The sequence below is a fragment of the Yamadazyma tenuis genome, chromosome 2, assembly GCF_029203305.1.
Source record: "Yamadazyma tenuis chromosome 2, complete sequence".
Classification (NCBI taxonomy): domain Eukaryota; kingdom Fungi; phylum Ascomycota; class Pichiomycetes; order Serinales; family Debaryomycetaceae; genus Yamadazyma; species Yamadazyma tenuis.
Window position 1 is genome coordinate 307,739 of NC_089462.1, and position 15,722 is coordinate 323,460.

A 15,722-nucleotide genomic window follows, 5' to 3' on the forward strand; every position below is an offset into this window, starting at 1 on the left:
CTATAACTTGTCCCAGATATAATTGCCGATAAAGTAATCCGAGTACTGCTCGTCCACCTTCAAGAACCCACTAGTTCCCTCCTTCTCATTGTACACCAAAATATTGTCCTCTTCTCCCTTACTCTCTATCACCAACCCAAGACTCTTGTACAAGTTGATCTTCATCACATTCGAGTTCTTATGGGAACCAAGATTCTTGTTGATCAAACTGTGGTAGTTGTCGTTCAAAGTCGTCAAACTGTCGGTCAATTTCAACTTGGACCGGTTGTTGGAGCTGATTAATACATTCAAATCACTCAAGTTCTTGGATATCGACACTTTCAAGTTTTTGAGCTCGTCCAACTTGCTGCTGATATATGTGAACACATCGGTGTCGACGGGACTGGCCCCATCGTGTATTTGTGGATAATTGTTTGTCCTCACCAATTCTTGCACGTCTATTTGCAACTTACTGATTTGTTCCTGAAGGTCGCCATTAGTATCTCCGTATTGTTTGAGGAGTGCTGCCCGCTTGTTAAGGATCTTGACAATGTTCTCGTCAATACGGTCGAGGGTCTGCAAGTCCGGCTGAATCTCAAATGATTCTATGGACGCTTGGATGAGTTCTTCGGGATTTCCTTGAAGCATTATATAAACAAACAACAAGTCGCACTCGCAAATCGGGTGGTTTTTTTTCATCATCACCAAGTCGCTCACATGGCCAAAGAAACCGACTACGAAAAGCTTAACCTTCCAAGTGATCCCAAGTTACCGGCGTGGATTTTGACACCCAAGGAAGAGAAGTTGATCTTTCAGAGGTGGAGGAAGAAGGCATTCAAGCAGTGCGATGAGCTCATAAAAGTGTATATACGGTGTTCCAACAGTTACCAGAATCCATGGGATGCCATGGGCCACTGCAAGGATTTCAACGACGCCCAGTTGGCGTGCATGAAGGAATACCAGCAGTTGAAGTATTTGGACATTGAGAGAGATATTTTGATCCAGGAGAAAAATGCAAAGAAGCAGGGTTGAGAATATGATTAGACTGTAAATAGGAATATATAATGATATGAAGGGTGATGCACGGGAGAGGCACGAGTGCGGGCAGTACCGTCCCACCGTACCAATCGCCGTACCATTAGTACCAAGGCCGCGGTTGAAATACCCAGATTTCCATTCAACTCGTTGACTCAATTGTTGTTCTTTCTGGGAGTGCTGGAAAGCATGTTCCTATATTTGAAGGCAGTCAGAGACGGGGGATTCAATGACCAGGGACTCAGGAACTCAGGAACCCTGACGTAGCAGATTCATAATTTGTACATATTCATAAACTATTCATAGTTTGTACATATTCATAAACTATTCATAGTTTGTACATATTCATAAACTCATGACACTCATAGATTCACAACATCCACACCCAGAAGCATACCACCCTCGTGCTCCTATTCCTCCCCACTCTCGTTATCATTCGTAAAGTTGTCCTTGTCAAACACCCGGTGACACGCCATAAACAACGACCCATGGCTAATCCCAAGATTCTGAATCGACTTGAACTGGTAACACGTCGTATCGATCAACTCATCAAAGTCCTGGAGATTAGACTGGAGCTGCATGAGCTGACTATTCAAGTGACTAAGCTGGCTCTGTTTGAAGCTTGACAGGTTACTAAGTCTGCTCATCGGTGTTAGGTAGTTTGTTTACGCTGCCAGCGAGGAAAATGGTGCGGGCTAGGCCAGGAGCTGTATGCAGGACACGTACCTCACCCGTTTGACCCTGTCAAACCCATGGTCAAATGGTGAAAAAACGGTACCAAAGTCAAACCACCAGGTTGGGTCATCTGGGAATCGGGTTCAGACCCTCAAAACACCCTAAATCCCGTTTTTTTCACAATTATGGCATCTCTAGAACCATGTCTCACATCCCCGGATATTGGCTGTGGAATGCGGGAGAAAAGGCACAACAATTGGACCCCAAACTCCATCGATCTGCCACTAAATCCACTCTTTTCCATCCAACAAAAGCACCACCTCCACCTCTACCGCCACACCTTCTCAACTAACTAGTCAGATTCTTCCAATATCACCCCCACCACCACCAAACATACTTTTCATGTTTTTCCTTGCGTGGTGTGCGCTCACAATCGTGTCCCTATGCTTCCGCATTATTTTATTAAAGGTTTTTTCTCTTCAAAGTACGGGTCTGTTCTCAAGTTCTGACCCATACACTCAACACTCGTGCCAATGAACACCAACAACCCCAAACTTGCCCCCATGCCCACGGGAGCCAGTACCGAGCCGCCACCGCCGGTGGCCCTAGCGCCCGCCTCCCCAACAACCCATCCGTCCTCCCTGACACCCGGTGCTAAACCACCACCGCCTCCACACAAATACCCCAAAATCCAGCCAGCACCAGTGGCCAAGGCCGCCACCGCCGCCGCCCCCCTACGTCCGTCCAAGAAGCCCAAGCCCGTGCCCATCGCCGTGTTGCCCAAACCTTCCAGCCGGTTGGAAACCAAATTCAACCCAACCATAAAACCCACCTCGTCTATCAAGCTCAAAAACGAAATAGGCCTCAGCAAAAAATGGGTGCTACCTCCGCGGCCACGGCCAGGTAGAAAGCCTGTCAACGTGGATGATGACGACCCCAAGCGGTCCGGTATTAAAGATATACATCGTGGAGTTAAAGAGATGAATATGCGTGATAAGCCGTCGATTGTGACAGCGGCAGAGACGCTACGAAAACCGGCGGCCACTGCCATGGCCGCCTCCACCACCAGCACGGACACGCAGGCATCGGATCTGTCGGTGCCTGAGCCGGTGCCTGAGCATCCCGAACTTGCCAAACTCAAGGTTGACTACCTCACGAAACTTAAGGAACAAGAGCTAATCAACAACTATATCGAGGTCATCAACAACCAGATCAAGCAGCTCGACTTTATTAAAAACGGGTACATATCTCTGGATACGCTTAACCAGCTCAACCAGAGCTCGGGCGACAAGACCGGCACCCGCGGCACGGGTACCGCGACCGCGACCGCGACCGCCAGCGGAGCCCCGTCTGCCACCCGGCCGCTCGCGCAGAAAATCGCCTCGGCCACCACCAGCAGTATGCTGAATTACCAGGACTTGGAGATGGTCAATGACTTTACTGACTTGGAGCGCTTCCTTAGCTACTCGCTCAAGTCGTCTAGTCTCATCCATCGGGTGACGAAAAACTACCAGGCCGATGAGAAAATCTCGATCAACGACCAGATCCAAAAGTACTTGAAGCTTCGTGCCAGCTTCAAGCAGACTCAGCTGAAGCGCAACAAGGGCAATAAAAAGCTCAAGAGCACCTCCATGCCGCCACCAGACCCTGGGCCTGTTCCCGAGCTGTTTAACGGTTTGAACAATTTCGGGTCCAACTTGCTCACCGAGAACAACCTTTTTGACAAGTTGATCATCAACGACTTCAACGACGTTTCGGCCACCAAGGCGTGTGCCATTTGTAGCAAGTCCACGTGTTTCTGCTTGGATACTGATAAGAAGTACTCTGACAGTACGTATAGATGAATAATGAATTGCGGGTGTATAATAGATGATAATGAATGAGGTGTATAAGGATAATGATGAGGTGTATATATGATAATGATGAGGTGTATATATGATAATGATGAGGTGTATATATGATAATGATGAGGTGTATATATGATAATGATGAGGTGTATATATGATAATGATGAGGTGTATAGACGATAATGATAAGTGGTATATAAAGAGAATGATGAGTAGTTTATAAACGAGAATGATGAGTGGTGTATAGACGATAATGAATGAGGTGTATAAGAATAGACGATAATGATGAGGTAGACAATAATGATGAATGGTGTATAAATAACCATGAACGACTATCTAAATATTCCTCTTCAATCGAATAAATAGTGTATTTCATATATGCCTACATAAAAGTAAAGTATGTTCCCAACACCCCGGTCAACGCCAACACAACGTACCCGGTCCTATACACCCCCTTGACAGTCAACTCTCTTCCACTGTCCCACAACAAGTGTCTCAACCCGTTGAAAGAGTGGAACACAAATGGGAATGCCATTCCTGCTTTGGCACCAATCTTCACCACTAATGGTAAACTGCCAAAAGCAGCAATCAAACTGTTCACGTCAAGCGGATATCCCAAGACACTGGAGGCAGCATAGCCACACGTCAATCCGTAGAACCCGAATGCCATCAACACACCGGTAATTCTGTGGAATGATGACAACACCCATGTGAGCTGAGGTTGGTAAATCTCCAAGTGTGGGGATCCTGGTCTGTTTTTTCTTTGTTGGACCAAAATTGCTTGCTCTTCGTCGTGGCTGGCTTTGATAGTTGACACATATCTGGCAAATGCTGGGGAGTATCTCAAAACTTGAGTGGATCCTGTGTTGTTAGTATTGATTGGCCAACGAGGAGCAGCATCAGGTGCGAGACTGGACGGGTTTTCGGGTGTGAAAAACAGCTCCATCGCTTCTGCTGGATTGGCTCATCATAATGGTGTGAAAAACGTACTCTTTAATCCTAATCCTAATCCGACACGAGTTAACAACATTCTTTAGAGTGAGTTTTGAAGTACAATTTCTATCCGTTTTTTTTCCCCCAAGTGCGCGGCCAACTATCCAATAAGAAGCATTTCAATTACGCCCCAAAACCTCCCGGAGAATCCGTCGGAATTGGGTCAATAGGATACTATACTTTACAGAAATAGACAAAACAACTAATAACGTACCATTGTAGGTACATACCAATTTTCGGATCTCAAATCGCCAGAAATTTGCATTCTACAGCTCTTAAAAATCACCTCTCATGAAATCTGGAGAAGTTTCGCAGCCGGCTTTGAAAACTGCTCTAGACACCCATACTTAAATACACAATCTCCAACCACTACCTCCACAAAAGCCTTCAAAACACCTAAACTTCGAGATGTGTATATCCTACCTCTCTGAGACCAAAACCATGTGCCCATACACCAACAACTCCTCATGCTGTCTCCATGTCCATCTCCCCCTTTGCGAGATGGACCAACGGCTTTGCCACCACACGACTGGCTGCTCGCACTATCCCAATTTAATCCTTGGAGCCAGTAAGTTTTGCTACAGCATTTAACCCTGTTTATTTGTCATATGTCTTCAACCATCACCACAGAAACCCCCAAGTTCACGTTGTCTTCATCGAACTCGGCGGAGGAACTTCGCCCCGGAGCCGTACTGGCCTCACCCACGGCGCCACTGTCCATTCCAAACGGTGGCTCGCATACCTCGAGCGAGACATCGGCCATAGATAACACGATTATTCCCAGCCCCCCGGCTCAGCTCCAAAAACTTCGACCCACAAGCGTGATACCGGGTGAAAACACAGATATCCTGCCCAGATCACAGGCGATACCACCGCCAACCACCCAGTCTACCACCGATTCCCAAATTAAAGGCGTGACACATCACCAACCTGTGGCGTCCAGCCGTACTTCTCACAGCCCATCGCCACGCGTTGGTACGGCCAGCGTTGGCCACCAGCACCATGGTGCCGCGAATGTCAGCGACTCCGACAGCCACAACGACAACGATAATGACAGTGAAAATGGGATAAATGACGGTAATAGCAGCAACGACGAAAACGCCATTAACGATAACGAAGCCGATCCCGAGGCCACAAATCCCATCAACTTTCTCCAGTTCAAGAAGAAAAACGTCAAGCCACGCACCCAGTCGTTCCAATCGGTACTTTCCACTGCTTCCCTCAAGTCGTTAACCCAACCCCCAATCCACCGCAATAGCAGTATAATCTCGTCCATTTCCAACGTCCATAACAACAAAAACTTCCAGTCGTACATCCAGGCCCCCGTGCTTTCGTCTATATCCAACCCACGTAAGGACGAAATTGAAATCGGTAGACAGTTGCCATTTGATCATAAAAGCCACCAGGAAGATCAGCAGCAAGAACTGAACGACAACGATACGTACGAGGACCCTCTTATACAGCAGCAGCAGCTCACTCTTAACGCTTTGAAGAAGTTGAGCTTATCGCCTTTGCCTCGCATTGATAACGACAACTTCGACGAAACCACAGATACAAGAGCCCGCAAGTCGGAGCCATACCAACCAGCTGCCGTCGACCTCTCCACGTTTGCCAGCTTGACTCGTCAACCAAACGTCAACCAAAGAAGGTTATCTGGTGCATCCGAAATGGCCGATTCTTTGAAACCGTTGAGCACTTCGACTTCGGTTCCAAATAGTGCAGGTTCTACAGGCTCACAAGTGCTGATTCAAAGCCCGCTTCAGCAGCTTCAAACGGTTCAACGTCTGAGTACAAACGGTGATATCAGCAACCAGCTGTACCCCAATAAAACAAAAAACACTCTTTTGAACGATTTGACCCAAAGAAGACGATCTCAAAACCTGCCCATGACCTTGGTCAACCGGATTCCGTCGCCTAGAAGTATTGGGGCTTCCCAGGGCTTGCCTCAAGTCAATAATACTCCATCGAATCCACCTATTCAACAGACCACTCAACACCCAAACCCACCACCAGCTAATGCCGTGTCGTACTTCCCGGTCCCACAGGTCCACTCGCCTGCTCCGTCTGGTCCTCCCATCAAGCAGAAACACCTCCAACATATTAAAGGATTGCGGTCGCCCATGTACGTTCCAGCCGTGCTCCGCAAGACCATCGACGAAGAATCTGGAGAACCCTCGACTGCCATCTCCGCCACGTCTCTGACCAACAACGATTCGTCGGCCGCGTCCATGCGGTCGGTGGACTCGACCTTGTCGGTGGACTCGCGGTCGTCTTCGCCGGTGCTATCACCATCATCGACCTCCACCATCAAGAACTTCAAGAGCTACGAGCACTTCCTACGTCAACCTCCTAGCCGCAAACACTGGCTCAAGGATGAAACCGTCTACAAGTGTGGGATCACCCAATGCCCAAGAGAGTTCAACTTTTTTGAGAGAAGACACCATTGCCGCAAATGCGGAGCCATCTTTTGCAAAGAACACACGTCCCACTTTTTGTACATCAACCACCTAGCACAGTTTACCACCGGGGGCCGGGGCACGCTCTCTCGTGTGTGTGACGGGTGTATTGGTGAGTACAATGAGTTCATGAAGAGCCAATTTGGGGTTAACCTCTACAAAAACGGGGACACCACGCCACGGACCAGCGTCGGCAACGAGCTGTGGGCTCCCGAGCGAAACGCGGCCCAGCCCAAGCAGTTCTACGAAAGGCAGTCGTTCACAGCCACCGATATTCCCACCCTGGCACTAAATAAAGACCTTAAGGATGGTCGGTCTGAGACGATTGTGGGCAGTGTGCCCGCCAATTGGAGTTGGAGCTCATTCTAATATCTCAAGGTTGGGTGTTCCACCGAAATGAATGCTCTGTTTGGAGTAGTTTGTCTCATTGCATAGTCTATAATAATATAATAATAACGGGTCGCACACTTTTCAGATTTTTCACCGCGAACGAAAGCCAAAACTTCATCTACGTGTTTGCTAAACCTCCAATGTCAACGAATACCAAATTGCAATCGCAGGTATTGGGGATCCCCATAGACACGATCCGGTTGTTACTACAGGTGCTTATTTTTGTGTCTGTGGCAGGAGCAGCCATTTCCTCCCGACTCTTTTCTGTCATTCGATTTGAGTCTATTATCCACGAGTTCGACCCGTGGTTCAACTTCAGAGCCACCAAATATTTGGTGACCCACTCGTTCTACGACTTCTTGAACTGGTTCGACGACAGAACGTGGTACCCATTGGGTAGAGTTACGGGTGGAACTCTCTACCCGGGTTTGATGGTAACGTCAGGTGTCATTTGGCACGTTTTAAGAGACTGGTTCAGCTTACCCATTGACATTAGAAACATCTGTGTGATGTTGGCGCCGGCGTTCTCGGGGTTGACGGCCATTGCCACGTACGCGTTGACGACCGAGATGAAGGACTCGAACGCCGGGTTGTTGTCGGCTATTTTCATGGGAATTGCGCCTGGATACATTTCCAGATCAGTAGCAGGTTCCTACGATAACGAGGCTATTGCTATCACCTTGTTGATGGCGACGTTTGCCTTCTGGATCAAGGCCCAGAAACAGGGTTCGGTCTTGTACGGCACTTTAACGGCGTTGCTCTACTTTTACATGGTGAGTGCTTGGGGTGGGTATGTTTTCATCACCAACTTGATTCCTTTGCATGTGTTTGTGTTGATCTTGATGGGTCGGTATAACCACCGGTTGTACACGTCATACTGCACCTGGTACGCTATTGGAACTTTGGCGTCGATGCAAATTCCGTTTGTGGGATTCTTGCCCATTAGATCCAATGACCATATGGCCGCATTGGGGGTGTTTGGCTTGATTCAATTGGTGGCCTTTGGTGACTATGTCAAGTCTCAGATCACCGAAAAGGCCTTCAAAACCTTCTTGGTGGTCTCAATTGCCTCCATTGTGCTGTTGGGATTGGGTGGTTTGGTGGGTTTAACGGCCTTGGGATGGATTGCTCCATGGACTGGTCGGTTCTACTCGTTGTGGGACACTAGCTACGCCAAGATTCATATTCCCATCATCGCCTCGGTGTCAGAACATCAGCCCACTGCCTGGCCGGCATTTTTCTTTGACACTTCCTTCTTGATCTGGTTGTTCCCAGCTGGAATCTACTTATGTTTCCAAGAATTGAAGGATGAGCATGTATTTGTGATCATCTACGGGGTGTTGTGCTCGTACTTTGCCGGGGTGATGGTCAGATTGATGTTGACCTTGACTCCGGTGATTTGTGTGTGTGGAGGTATTGCCGTGTCCAAGTTGTTCGATGCATACTTGGACATCTCAGACCTTTTCACCGGTGAGGTGGTGGAAGAAGATTCTAAAAAGAAGGGCTCCAAGAAGAAACCAGCCTCTTCGGCCACCATCTTCAAGATTTTGTCGAAGGTGTTGGTATTGACGTCGTTCGCCTACTACTTGTTCTACTTTGTATACCACTGTACCTGGGTCACTAGCAACGCCTACTCCTCGCCTTCGGTGGTGTTACCTTCCAGAAACCCGGACGGATCTCCCACCATCATTGATGACTACAGAGAAGCCTACTACTGGTTGAGAATGAACACTCCTGAAGATGCTAAGGTGATGTCCTGGTGGGATTATGGTTATCAGATCGGTGGAATGGCCGACAGAACCACTCTCGTTGACAACAATACCTGGAACAACACCCACATTGCCACCGTTGGTAAGGCTATGTGCTCGTCAGAAGAAGTGTCCTACGAGATCTTGAAGAAACATGATGTGGACTACGTATTGATTATTTTTGGAGGGGTCATTGGGTTCTCGGGTGACGACTTGAACAAGTTTTTGTGGATGATTCGAATCTCCGAAGGTATCTGGCCCGATGAGGTTCGTGAACGGGACTTTTTCACCGATAGGGGTGAATACAAAGTTGACCAATCTGCAACCGAAACCATGAAAAACTCCTTGATGTACAAGATGTCGTACTACCGATTCCACGATTTGTTCAATGGTAGAGATGGTATTGACAGAGTTAGAAGTCAAACCATCCCTATTGCCAATGCACCCGAATTAAGTGTGGTGGAAGAGGCTTTCACATCTACAAACTGGATCGTGAGAATTTACAAGGTCAAGGATTTAGACAACTTGGGTAGAGATTTGAAACAAGTGTCTGCTGGCTCCAAGACCAAGAAGTCTAGAATCATCAAGAAACCTAAAATATCCTTGCGTGAGTAGAACCAAAAATATATTAGTTAAATTAGTAAATAACTGACAGTAGCGTCTCCGCATTTGGTCAGCATCTTTAGTTTTTAAAATTTTCATCCCCAACACACTTTTTATTCCATGACTGGCTTGTTAGACTTAAAAGAACACTTGGTGTTTTACAGATCATATCACACAAACCCCAAGAATGTCAACATCCATTTGATATGTATCCCAATCATTTTGACAAGTGCAATTGCCATTCTCGCTACGTTTGCGCTTTCCAATCCATACCTCAACTTGGGAGCTTTTCTTATTTCTAGCTTCGGAACCTTTTATGTCTTGTTGGACTGGAAGGTTGGTATCCCTACCGCTTGTGTTTACGGAACCTTTGCGTATGCCTTCACCAACTACTACCACTTTGTGGCTGAATCTCCGTTGTCATACTTTACCCAACCGGACATTTTTAAGTTTGCTGTGTTTGTGCATGTGGTGGCATGGCTAGCTCAATTCTATGGTCACAAATTTCACGAGCAGAGAGCTCCTGCTTTGTTGGATAACCTTCTTGGAGCATTGGTGTTGGCACCATATTTTGTGTCTTTTGAGGTGGCTTTCTGGTTGGGATTCAGACAGGATATAAAGGAGTACATGGATAAAGGAGCAGCCCAAAAACGGCTTGAATTCATGCGGCAGCAACTGACGAAAAAGACTCAATGAACCGTATTTATTAGTTATGCTTTAACGATTGTTGGTATTTGGTGTACTTTTCTGATATCTCTCGCTCGTGAATATTGACTCCAGTTAACTGGTTGCCAATTGTAAACCACCCAGGGCGGATGTTGTGATCTCTTCCAAAAATCTCTAACTTTCGAGCACTAGGACCAACAAGACGCTCAACCAAGTCATAGACTTCGTCTGGCTTTCTCAGCGTTTCTCTGGTGGCACTCACAATCACATTGGTATCAACAGACCGACTCATCCAACTAGGATCTCCCTTGAGACCTACCAACAAATGCTCCTTGGAATGGTTTAACCAGTGTCCTGTCCGTCCAGTGACTATTGTTCTTTGAAGCTGATTGAGCTTGACCCAAATGATTTCATCCGACACCTTATACCCCCATTTCACCAATGCCTTTCTTCCAATCTCGATTGATCTCCCTGTGACCCACAATAACATAACTCCCTCATCTTGCAATTGGTTCATCGGTAATTCCATCAACTCTTCGTCCGAACATGTCCCATATGGCAAGGACATATGGATATCCCAGGCCGGGTCTGAAATGATAGCTGCAAATTTCCCCAACACCAGAAACGGCAATTTGCGGATATCACACCGAATCCATTGTGCTGGTAACTGCGGCTTGAAGAACTCATTGAAACAGAACCCAACTGTGTACTCCAGTTTTGCAATGTTTTTCTTGACCATTGCCAATTCGGCCTGGACGTCCACCTTCTTTTTGGACTTGGGAACCAACGTGAAGTAATGTAAATACCGGCAACTTTTCATCTTATGGCAGGTATCCAAGTATGAGCAGTCTCCTAAACCAATATCTGTGTTTGAGTGAATAATTGGCAAGAAATGGGTCTTGCTCTTAGAACACTCGTATATTCCCTTCGAAAACAACTTCTGAGACTGTTCAATGGACTGATAACATTTGTCAATTGACACAAATATCTGTCTCAGCGACCCTTGGTTCAACATATCTTGTCTGCTAAAACACACATTACTCAAGACCTTGGCGTGGGTCGAGTTTTTACAAACCTCGTGGAACGGCTTCCTCGCTGTAATGGACTTGGCCCGCTGACGACTTAAAAGTACTAACGCCAGTGGCTTTTCTAATAGCTGCTTCAATTGGGTCTTGTTAGCATAAAGCTCTACAGCACCAACAGAAGTCTCAGAGGAGATTTCAATGTGACTGCCCAACTCGCCGGCTAAGGCCTTGAGCAACCACTCGGTGGGTTTCTGGGCCTCGTCCGGGTGAAACTTGGTGGAGGTTTTGAACAGAATGTGTTTTAAGGGTGCACCATTGAGCCTATCTTGAAACAAGTAAATCTTAACTTTCTCGATATGGACCACGCGTTTACCTTGACTCCCATTCTGTTCCAACTCAAGAGATCCGCCTGTGATGTCATTGAAGCTGTTAACATAGCTCTGAAAGTTGTTAAAATCCATCTGTTTGAGGATGTGATTCGTATTGGTGAGACGGTCCTGATACATCGAAAACACCGTTTCCAAGTCTCCCAAGACGGGAAAACCAAGTACCTCATCATTCTTGTCCAAAACAAACTCCACCAATGGTTTGAACTGTTCAAGCTCCCAAATACCTGAAGCTTCAGTCATATTAAAAAAAAAAGCTAGTGTGTAAGTTACTGGTAACATTGGCTGCGAATTGCCTCCAGCAGAATCCCACACACTTGGACCGTACACGACGGACCTTACGATTGCACTACTTTATAACTTTGATTTTAATACAATATCTAGAAACAGATCTAACCCTCTCAGAATCCAAATGGATTGTCTGGAGTGGCGGCCAGCAAGTTGGCTCGCTTACCGGTGGCCTGAGCTTGCAACGGTGCGTTTCCAAACCCGGACCCGGTGGCCTGGGCCTGGAGAGCACCAAAACCTTCGAACGAAGGGCTGCCAAATGAGGTGGTGGGTTGGCCAAAAGACGTCGAAGCCTGGTTGAAAGACACTGGGGGCTGGCCGAAGGATCCAGTGGGCTGCTGTGCAATGCCAGTGTTCTGAAACATGTTTGTCATTTGGTTCATGTTGTTATTGAACGAGTTCTGGCCGAACTGTGGCTGTCCAAACGAGGTTGCAGACTGGCCAAACGAGGTAGCAGGTTGTCCAAACGAAGTGGAAGGTTGTCCAAACGAGGTCTGTTGTGGCTGGAATTGCGCCTGGCCAAACGTTTGTTGCGGCTGGAATGTCTGCTGTGGCTGGAACGTTTGTTGTGGGGGAAACAGCTGTTGGGGGAACTGAGGCTGACCTCCGGTGAGCTGGGCATTAAACGTTGGAGGAGCCGAGATGGCTTGGCCGAAGGTGCTTTGAGGCTGGAATGAGTTCTGGGGGAACGACGAGCCCGTACGCTGGGCTGGCACTAATGGACCCGTACGCTGGACCGACATCTGGCCAAACGACGTTTGGGGCATGGCTGCGAATCCGGTGGGTTGGGGAGCTTGGACCTGGAATCCTCCCGTCAATTGCTGACCAAAAGTGGTCTGGGGCATGGTCATAGTACCAGTTTGAAGAACCGGTTGTCCGAACGATACTGGAGGCATTGAACTAAAAGAACCTGTTTGTACTGGAACAAATCCGGTGATTTGTTGAGAAATACCAGTGGCCTGAATAGGCACGAATCCAGTAGGTTGGGCGGTGATGGGAATGAATCCCGTTGGTTGAGCAGACACAAACCCACCTGTCATTTGTAAGGGTACAAAGCCGCCGGTTCTTTGAACAGGAACCAATCCACCGGTTCTTTGCACAGGCACAAGCGTACCAGTTTTTTGAGGAGACACAATGGTTCCAGTTCTCACGGGAGTCAATGGGGTGGCAGAAGGAACCCCTGTCGAAGCTTGGGTTACTTCAGATGGCAAAGCAGGGACTGGTTTGTTGGTGTTGATCCCTCCTTCAAGTGGTTTGATATTTACCAAATCTTGCAATGAGCCGGTGTATTGGGGTTGTTGAGGTTTGGTAAGGTCTTCAGTGGACCGTGCTGCGGGCTTTATGGCCCAGGCATCGTCATCCATTAAGTTGTCCAGCCTAGTAGGAGGTTGGGATGGTGCTGGTGCTTGAGATGGTGCTGGTGCTTGAGATGGTGCTGGCAAAGCACTGGCATCGACCTTAGAAACCTCACTAGTCGAGTTGTTCTTCAAGGCTCCAGTGGCCTCAGTGAAGAGGGCTCCGGTAGGTGTAGCGGAAATGGTTGGTTCCTCCTTCTTACGGTTCAACTTTTCATCCAAGTGTTTCATCACCCGAATAATATCCCCTTCTCTAAGGCCAAGTGTCCGCAATAACGATGGACTTATATCCTCGAGAATGTTTTCATCCATTTGCTCCCGGTTGAAGTTCAAGGTATACCGTTGGCAGTTTCCAATGTCCACTCCACAGGTCAAGAAGAAGTCAAACCAGTCATATTCAGGCTCTGAAACCTGGGTGGTGCTGGAAGCCTTCGGACGTGTGGGCTGTGGTGGTGCAACATCGTTGATAACGGCCATAGCAGACCTCCTTTCTTCTCGTTTCACATCACGGCTCACATCACTCTTCTTTTCCAGAGCAGCTTTCCGTTTAGCCATCTGTTGAAGCACTTGTTCCTTGTAAGACTCCAACGATGTGCCTGTCACCTTCTCAACGTACTCAAGATCCTCGGTACTCAACTTAGTGGCAGAAACGGCAATTTTTACACCATTAGTTTTGTGAAGATGTATTTTTCCTTCAATACATCCCAAAAACTCGGCCTCCACCTTGAAAGAACCAGAACTATCGATCCAAGTACGCACCCGGTGAAAGTTTGGCATCGACTTATCAGGAGAAACGTCCTTTTCTGTAGACCTTTGCGAGGCTCTGGCTTTTTCTCTTTCGATTCTGTCCCGTTCTCTGATTTTTTCACGTTCATCTCGGTGACGTTGTTTCTGTCTCTTCTTGGCCTCACTTTTAGATAAGGTGGTAGACTTTTGCCTTGATGGTGCGTCTACTAGCTTATCAAGGTTGGAGCTCCCAACAATCTCAATATACGCGGATGGAACCACACCCAGTTTTCCGGTGTCAATGTGTTCACACATCCACCAGTCTTTAGATTTCTCCTGATTGACAATGTACACTTCGTCGCCTTCATAGCATCCCAACTCATCGCTGCCCTGGGCCTTGAAGTCGTAGATCAAGCGGCCGATTTTCTTATTTCCTTTCGTAGAAGGAACTGAAGCTTTTTCCACTTCTCTTAAACCTTTGGCACTCTCAGCACCCTTTAAATCACCCAAAATCGACATTATGGCGTCCGCCACATCCTTGCTTCCACAGTGCAACTCCACGCTAGTGGTGGGGTTTTTAAACTCCAAGAAAAGATGCTTCTTCTCACTGCTGAAGCTGGTCAAGTCCTTGAGACGCCATTCGTTATCCAAACTGGACGAGGAACGCAACCGCAACTTCCGGGGACTAGGCAGGGTGGGTTTCAAGATAATCAAACCTTTGCCGATGGCCAACGTGACGGCCTTTTTCTTCTTTCCGTCAATTTCGTTGATGAGCCACTTAAAAAAATCTCCGTCAAAACTGTGTTCTTGGATCGGAGCCTCCAAATCCTCCTCTATTTCGGCATCGCGCAGGTCCTCGCGTGGTCTCAGAGGCATTGGAGGTGGTGGCAAGTCGTCGTCCAACGCAACTTCTCTCTCATATGAGGGCTGAGAAGGTCTGGGTTTTGACGGCAAGGGTGGTTCGGCTTCATTGAACTCTTCGGCATCCTCCTCGTATGTCTCAGGCTCGGGATCGGGCTGTTGTACGACCTGACGGCTGATGTGCTGTGGTGGAGGTGCAAAGCCGGGAATTGGAACTGCCAGAGGTTGGGAGGGGGTAGGCACAGAACCAGCACCAACTGTATCTCCGTTCAATTGCACATAGTTGGAAGGAATAAACCCAAACAGCTGGCCGGTGGCAGCGTCGCCCACCAACAACCAGTCGGGGTCGTTCAAGTCATAGACATTGAACAGTTCACCTTCTCTGAACGATAACTCTTCTTCCGTCTGCTTATCATAGTCATACAAAGCAGTACACGTCTTTACGGTGGGAGCTGGCTCGATGTAATTGGAAGGCACAAGCCCCACTGGCTCGTCGACCTCTTCGTCGCCCACTGGCAACACTCTCTTTTTGACTTTCCACCAGTCGTCCACTTGGGACTTCTCGAGCAAATAGAGAATATCATCCGGTGTGACACTCAACTCTTCATCTGTTTGTGGCTGGTACTCGTACAAAGCCACATACACCCCGATGTATAACGACATGTCTGTGGATTTGGATGGTGGTGATG

General features: G+C 47.7%; 8 protein-coding genes across 8 annotated transcripts; 5 read left to right on the forward strand and 3 right to left on the reverse strand. All coding sequences in view use genetic code 12, as the record gives it.

The window, feature by feature from the left end:
• spc24 (putative kinetochore protein spc24) lies at window positions 1–627 on the reverse strand (the record flags this gene model as incomplete). The annotated part of the gene is made up of 1 exon (XM_006689948.2): window positions 1–627. The coding sequence occupies one exon, from the start codon at window positions 625–627 to the stop codon at window positions 1–3; it is 627 nt and encodes a 208-aa protein (XP_006690011.1).
• A 69-nt stretch (window positions 628–696) lies between these two features.
• On the forward strand, window positions 697–1,011 carry PSN45_001414 (uncharacterized protein; the record flags this gene model as incomplete). The annotated part of the gene is made up of 1 exon (XM_066157654.1): window positions 697–1,011. The coding sequence occupies one exon, from the start codon at window positions 697–699 to the stop codon at window positions 1,009–1,011; it is 315 nt and encodes a 104-aa protein (XP_066013751.1).
• Window positions 1,012–2,222: 1,211 nt separating this feature from the next.
• On the forward strand, window positions 2,223–3,533 carry PSN45_001415 (uncharacterized protein; the record flags this gene model as incomplete). The annotated part of the gene is made up of 1 exon (XM_066157655.1): window positions 2,223–3,533. The coding sequence occupies one exon, from the start codon at window positions 2,223–2,225 to the stop codon at window positions 3,531–3,533; it is 1,311 nt and encodes a 436-aa protein (XP_066013752.1).
• Window positions 3,534–3,918: 385 nt separating this feature from the next.
• On the reverse strand, window positions 3,919–4,566 carry PSN45_001416 (uncharacterized protein; the record flags this gene model as incomplete). The annotated part of the gene is made up of 2 exons (XM_006689943.2): window positions 3,919–4,397; window positions 4,527–4,566. The coding sequence occupies 2 exons, from the start codon at window positions 4,564–4,566 to the stop codon at window positions 3,919–3,921; spliced, it is 519 nt and encodes a 172-aa protein (XP_006690006.1).
• Window positions 4,567–5,137: 571 nt separating this feature from the next.
• Window positions 5,138–7,354, forward strand: PIB2 (Zn finger protein; the record flags this gene model as incomplete). Its single annotated transcript, XM_006689942.2, has 1 exon — window positions 5,138–7,354. The coding sequence occupies one exon, from the start codon at window positions 5,138–5,140 to the stop codon at window positions 7,352–7,354; it is 2,217 nt and encodes a 738-aa protein (XP_006690005.2).
• Window positions 7,355–7,515: 161 nt separating this feature from the next.
• STT3 (oligosaccharyl transferase stt3 subunit) lies at window positions 7,516–9,738 on the forward strand (the record flags this gene model as incomplete). The annotated part of the gene is made up of 1 exon (XM_006689941.1): window positions 7,516–9,738. One exon carries the CDS (start codon window positions 7,516–7,518, stop codon window positions 9,736–9,738), a length of 2,223 nt encoding a protein of 740 aa, XP_006690004.1.
• Window positions 9,739–9,846: 108 nt separating this feature from the next.
• On the forward strand, window positions 9,847–10,422 carry PSN45_001419 (uncharacterized protein; the record flags this gene model as incomplete). The annotated part of the gene is made up of 1 exon (XM_006689940.2): window positions 9,847–10,422. One exon carries the CDS (start codon window positions 9,847–9,849, stop codon window positions 10,420–10,422), a length of 576 nt encoding a protein of 191 aa, XP_006690003.1.
• Window positions 10,423–10,432: 10 nt separating this feature from the next.
• On the reverse strand, window positions 10,433–15,696 carry SLA1 (cytoskeletal protein binding protein; the record flags this gene model as incomplete). The annotated part of the gene is made up of 2 exons (XM_006689938.2): window positions 10,433–12,030; window positions 12,258–15,696. The coding sequence occupies 2 exons, from the start codon at window positions 15,694–15,696 to the stop codon at window positions 10,433–10,435; spliced, it is 5,037 nt and encodes a 1,678-aa protein (XP_006690001.2).
• Between the last annotated feature and the right edge of the window lie 26 nt (window positions 15,697–15,722).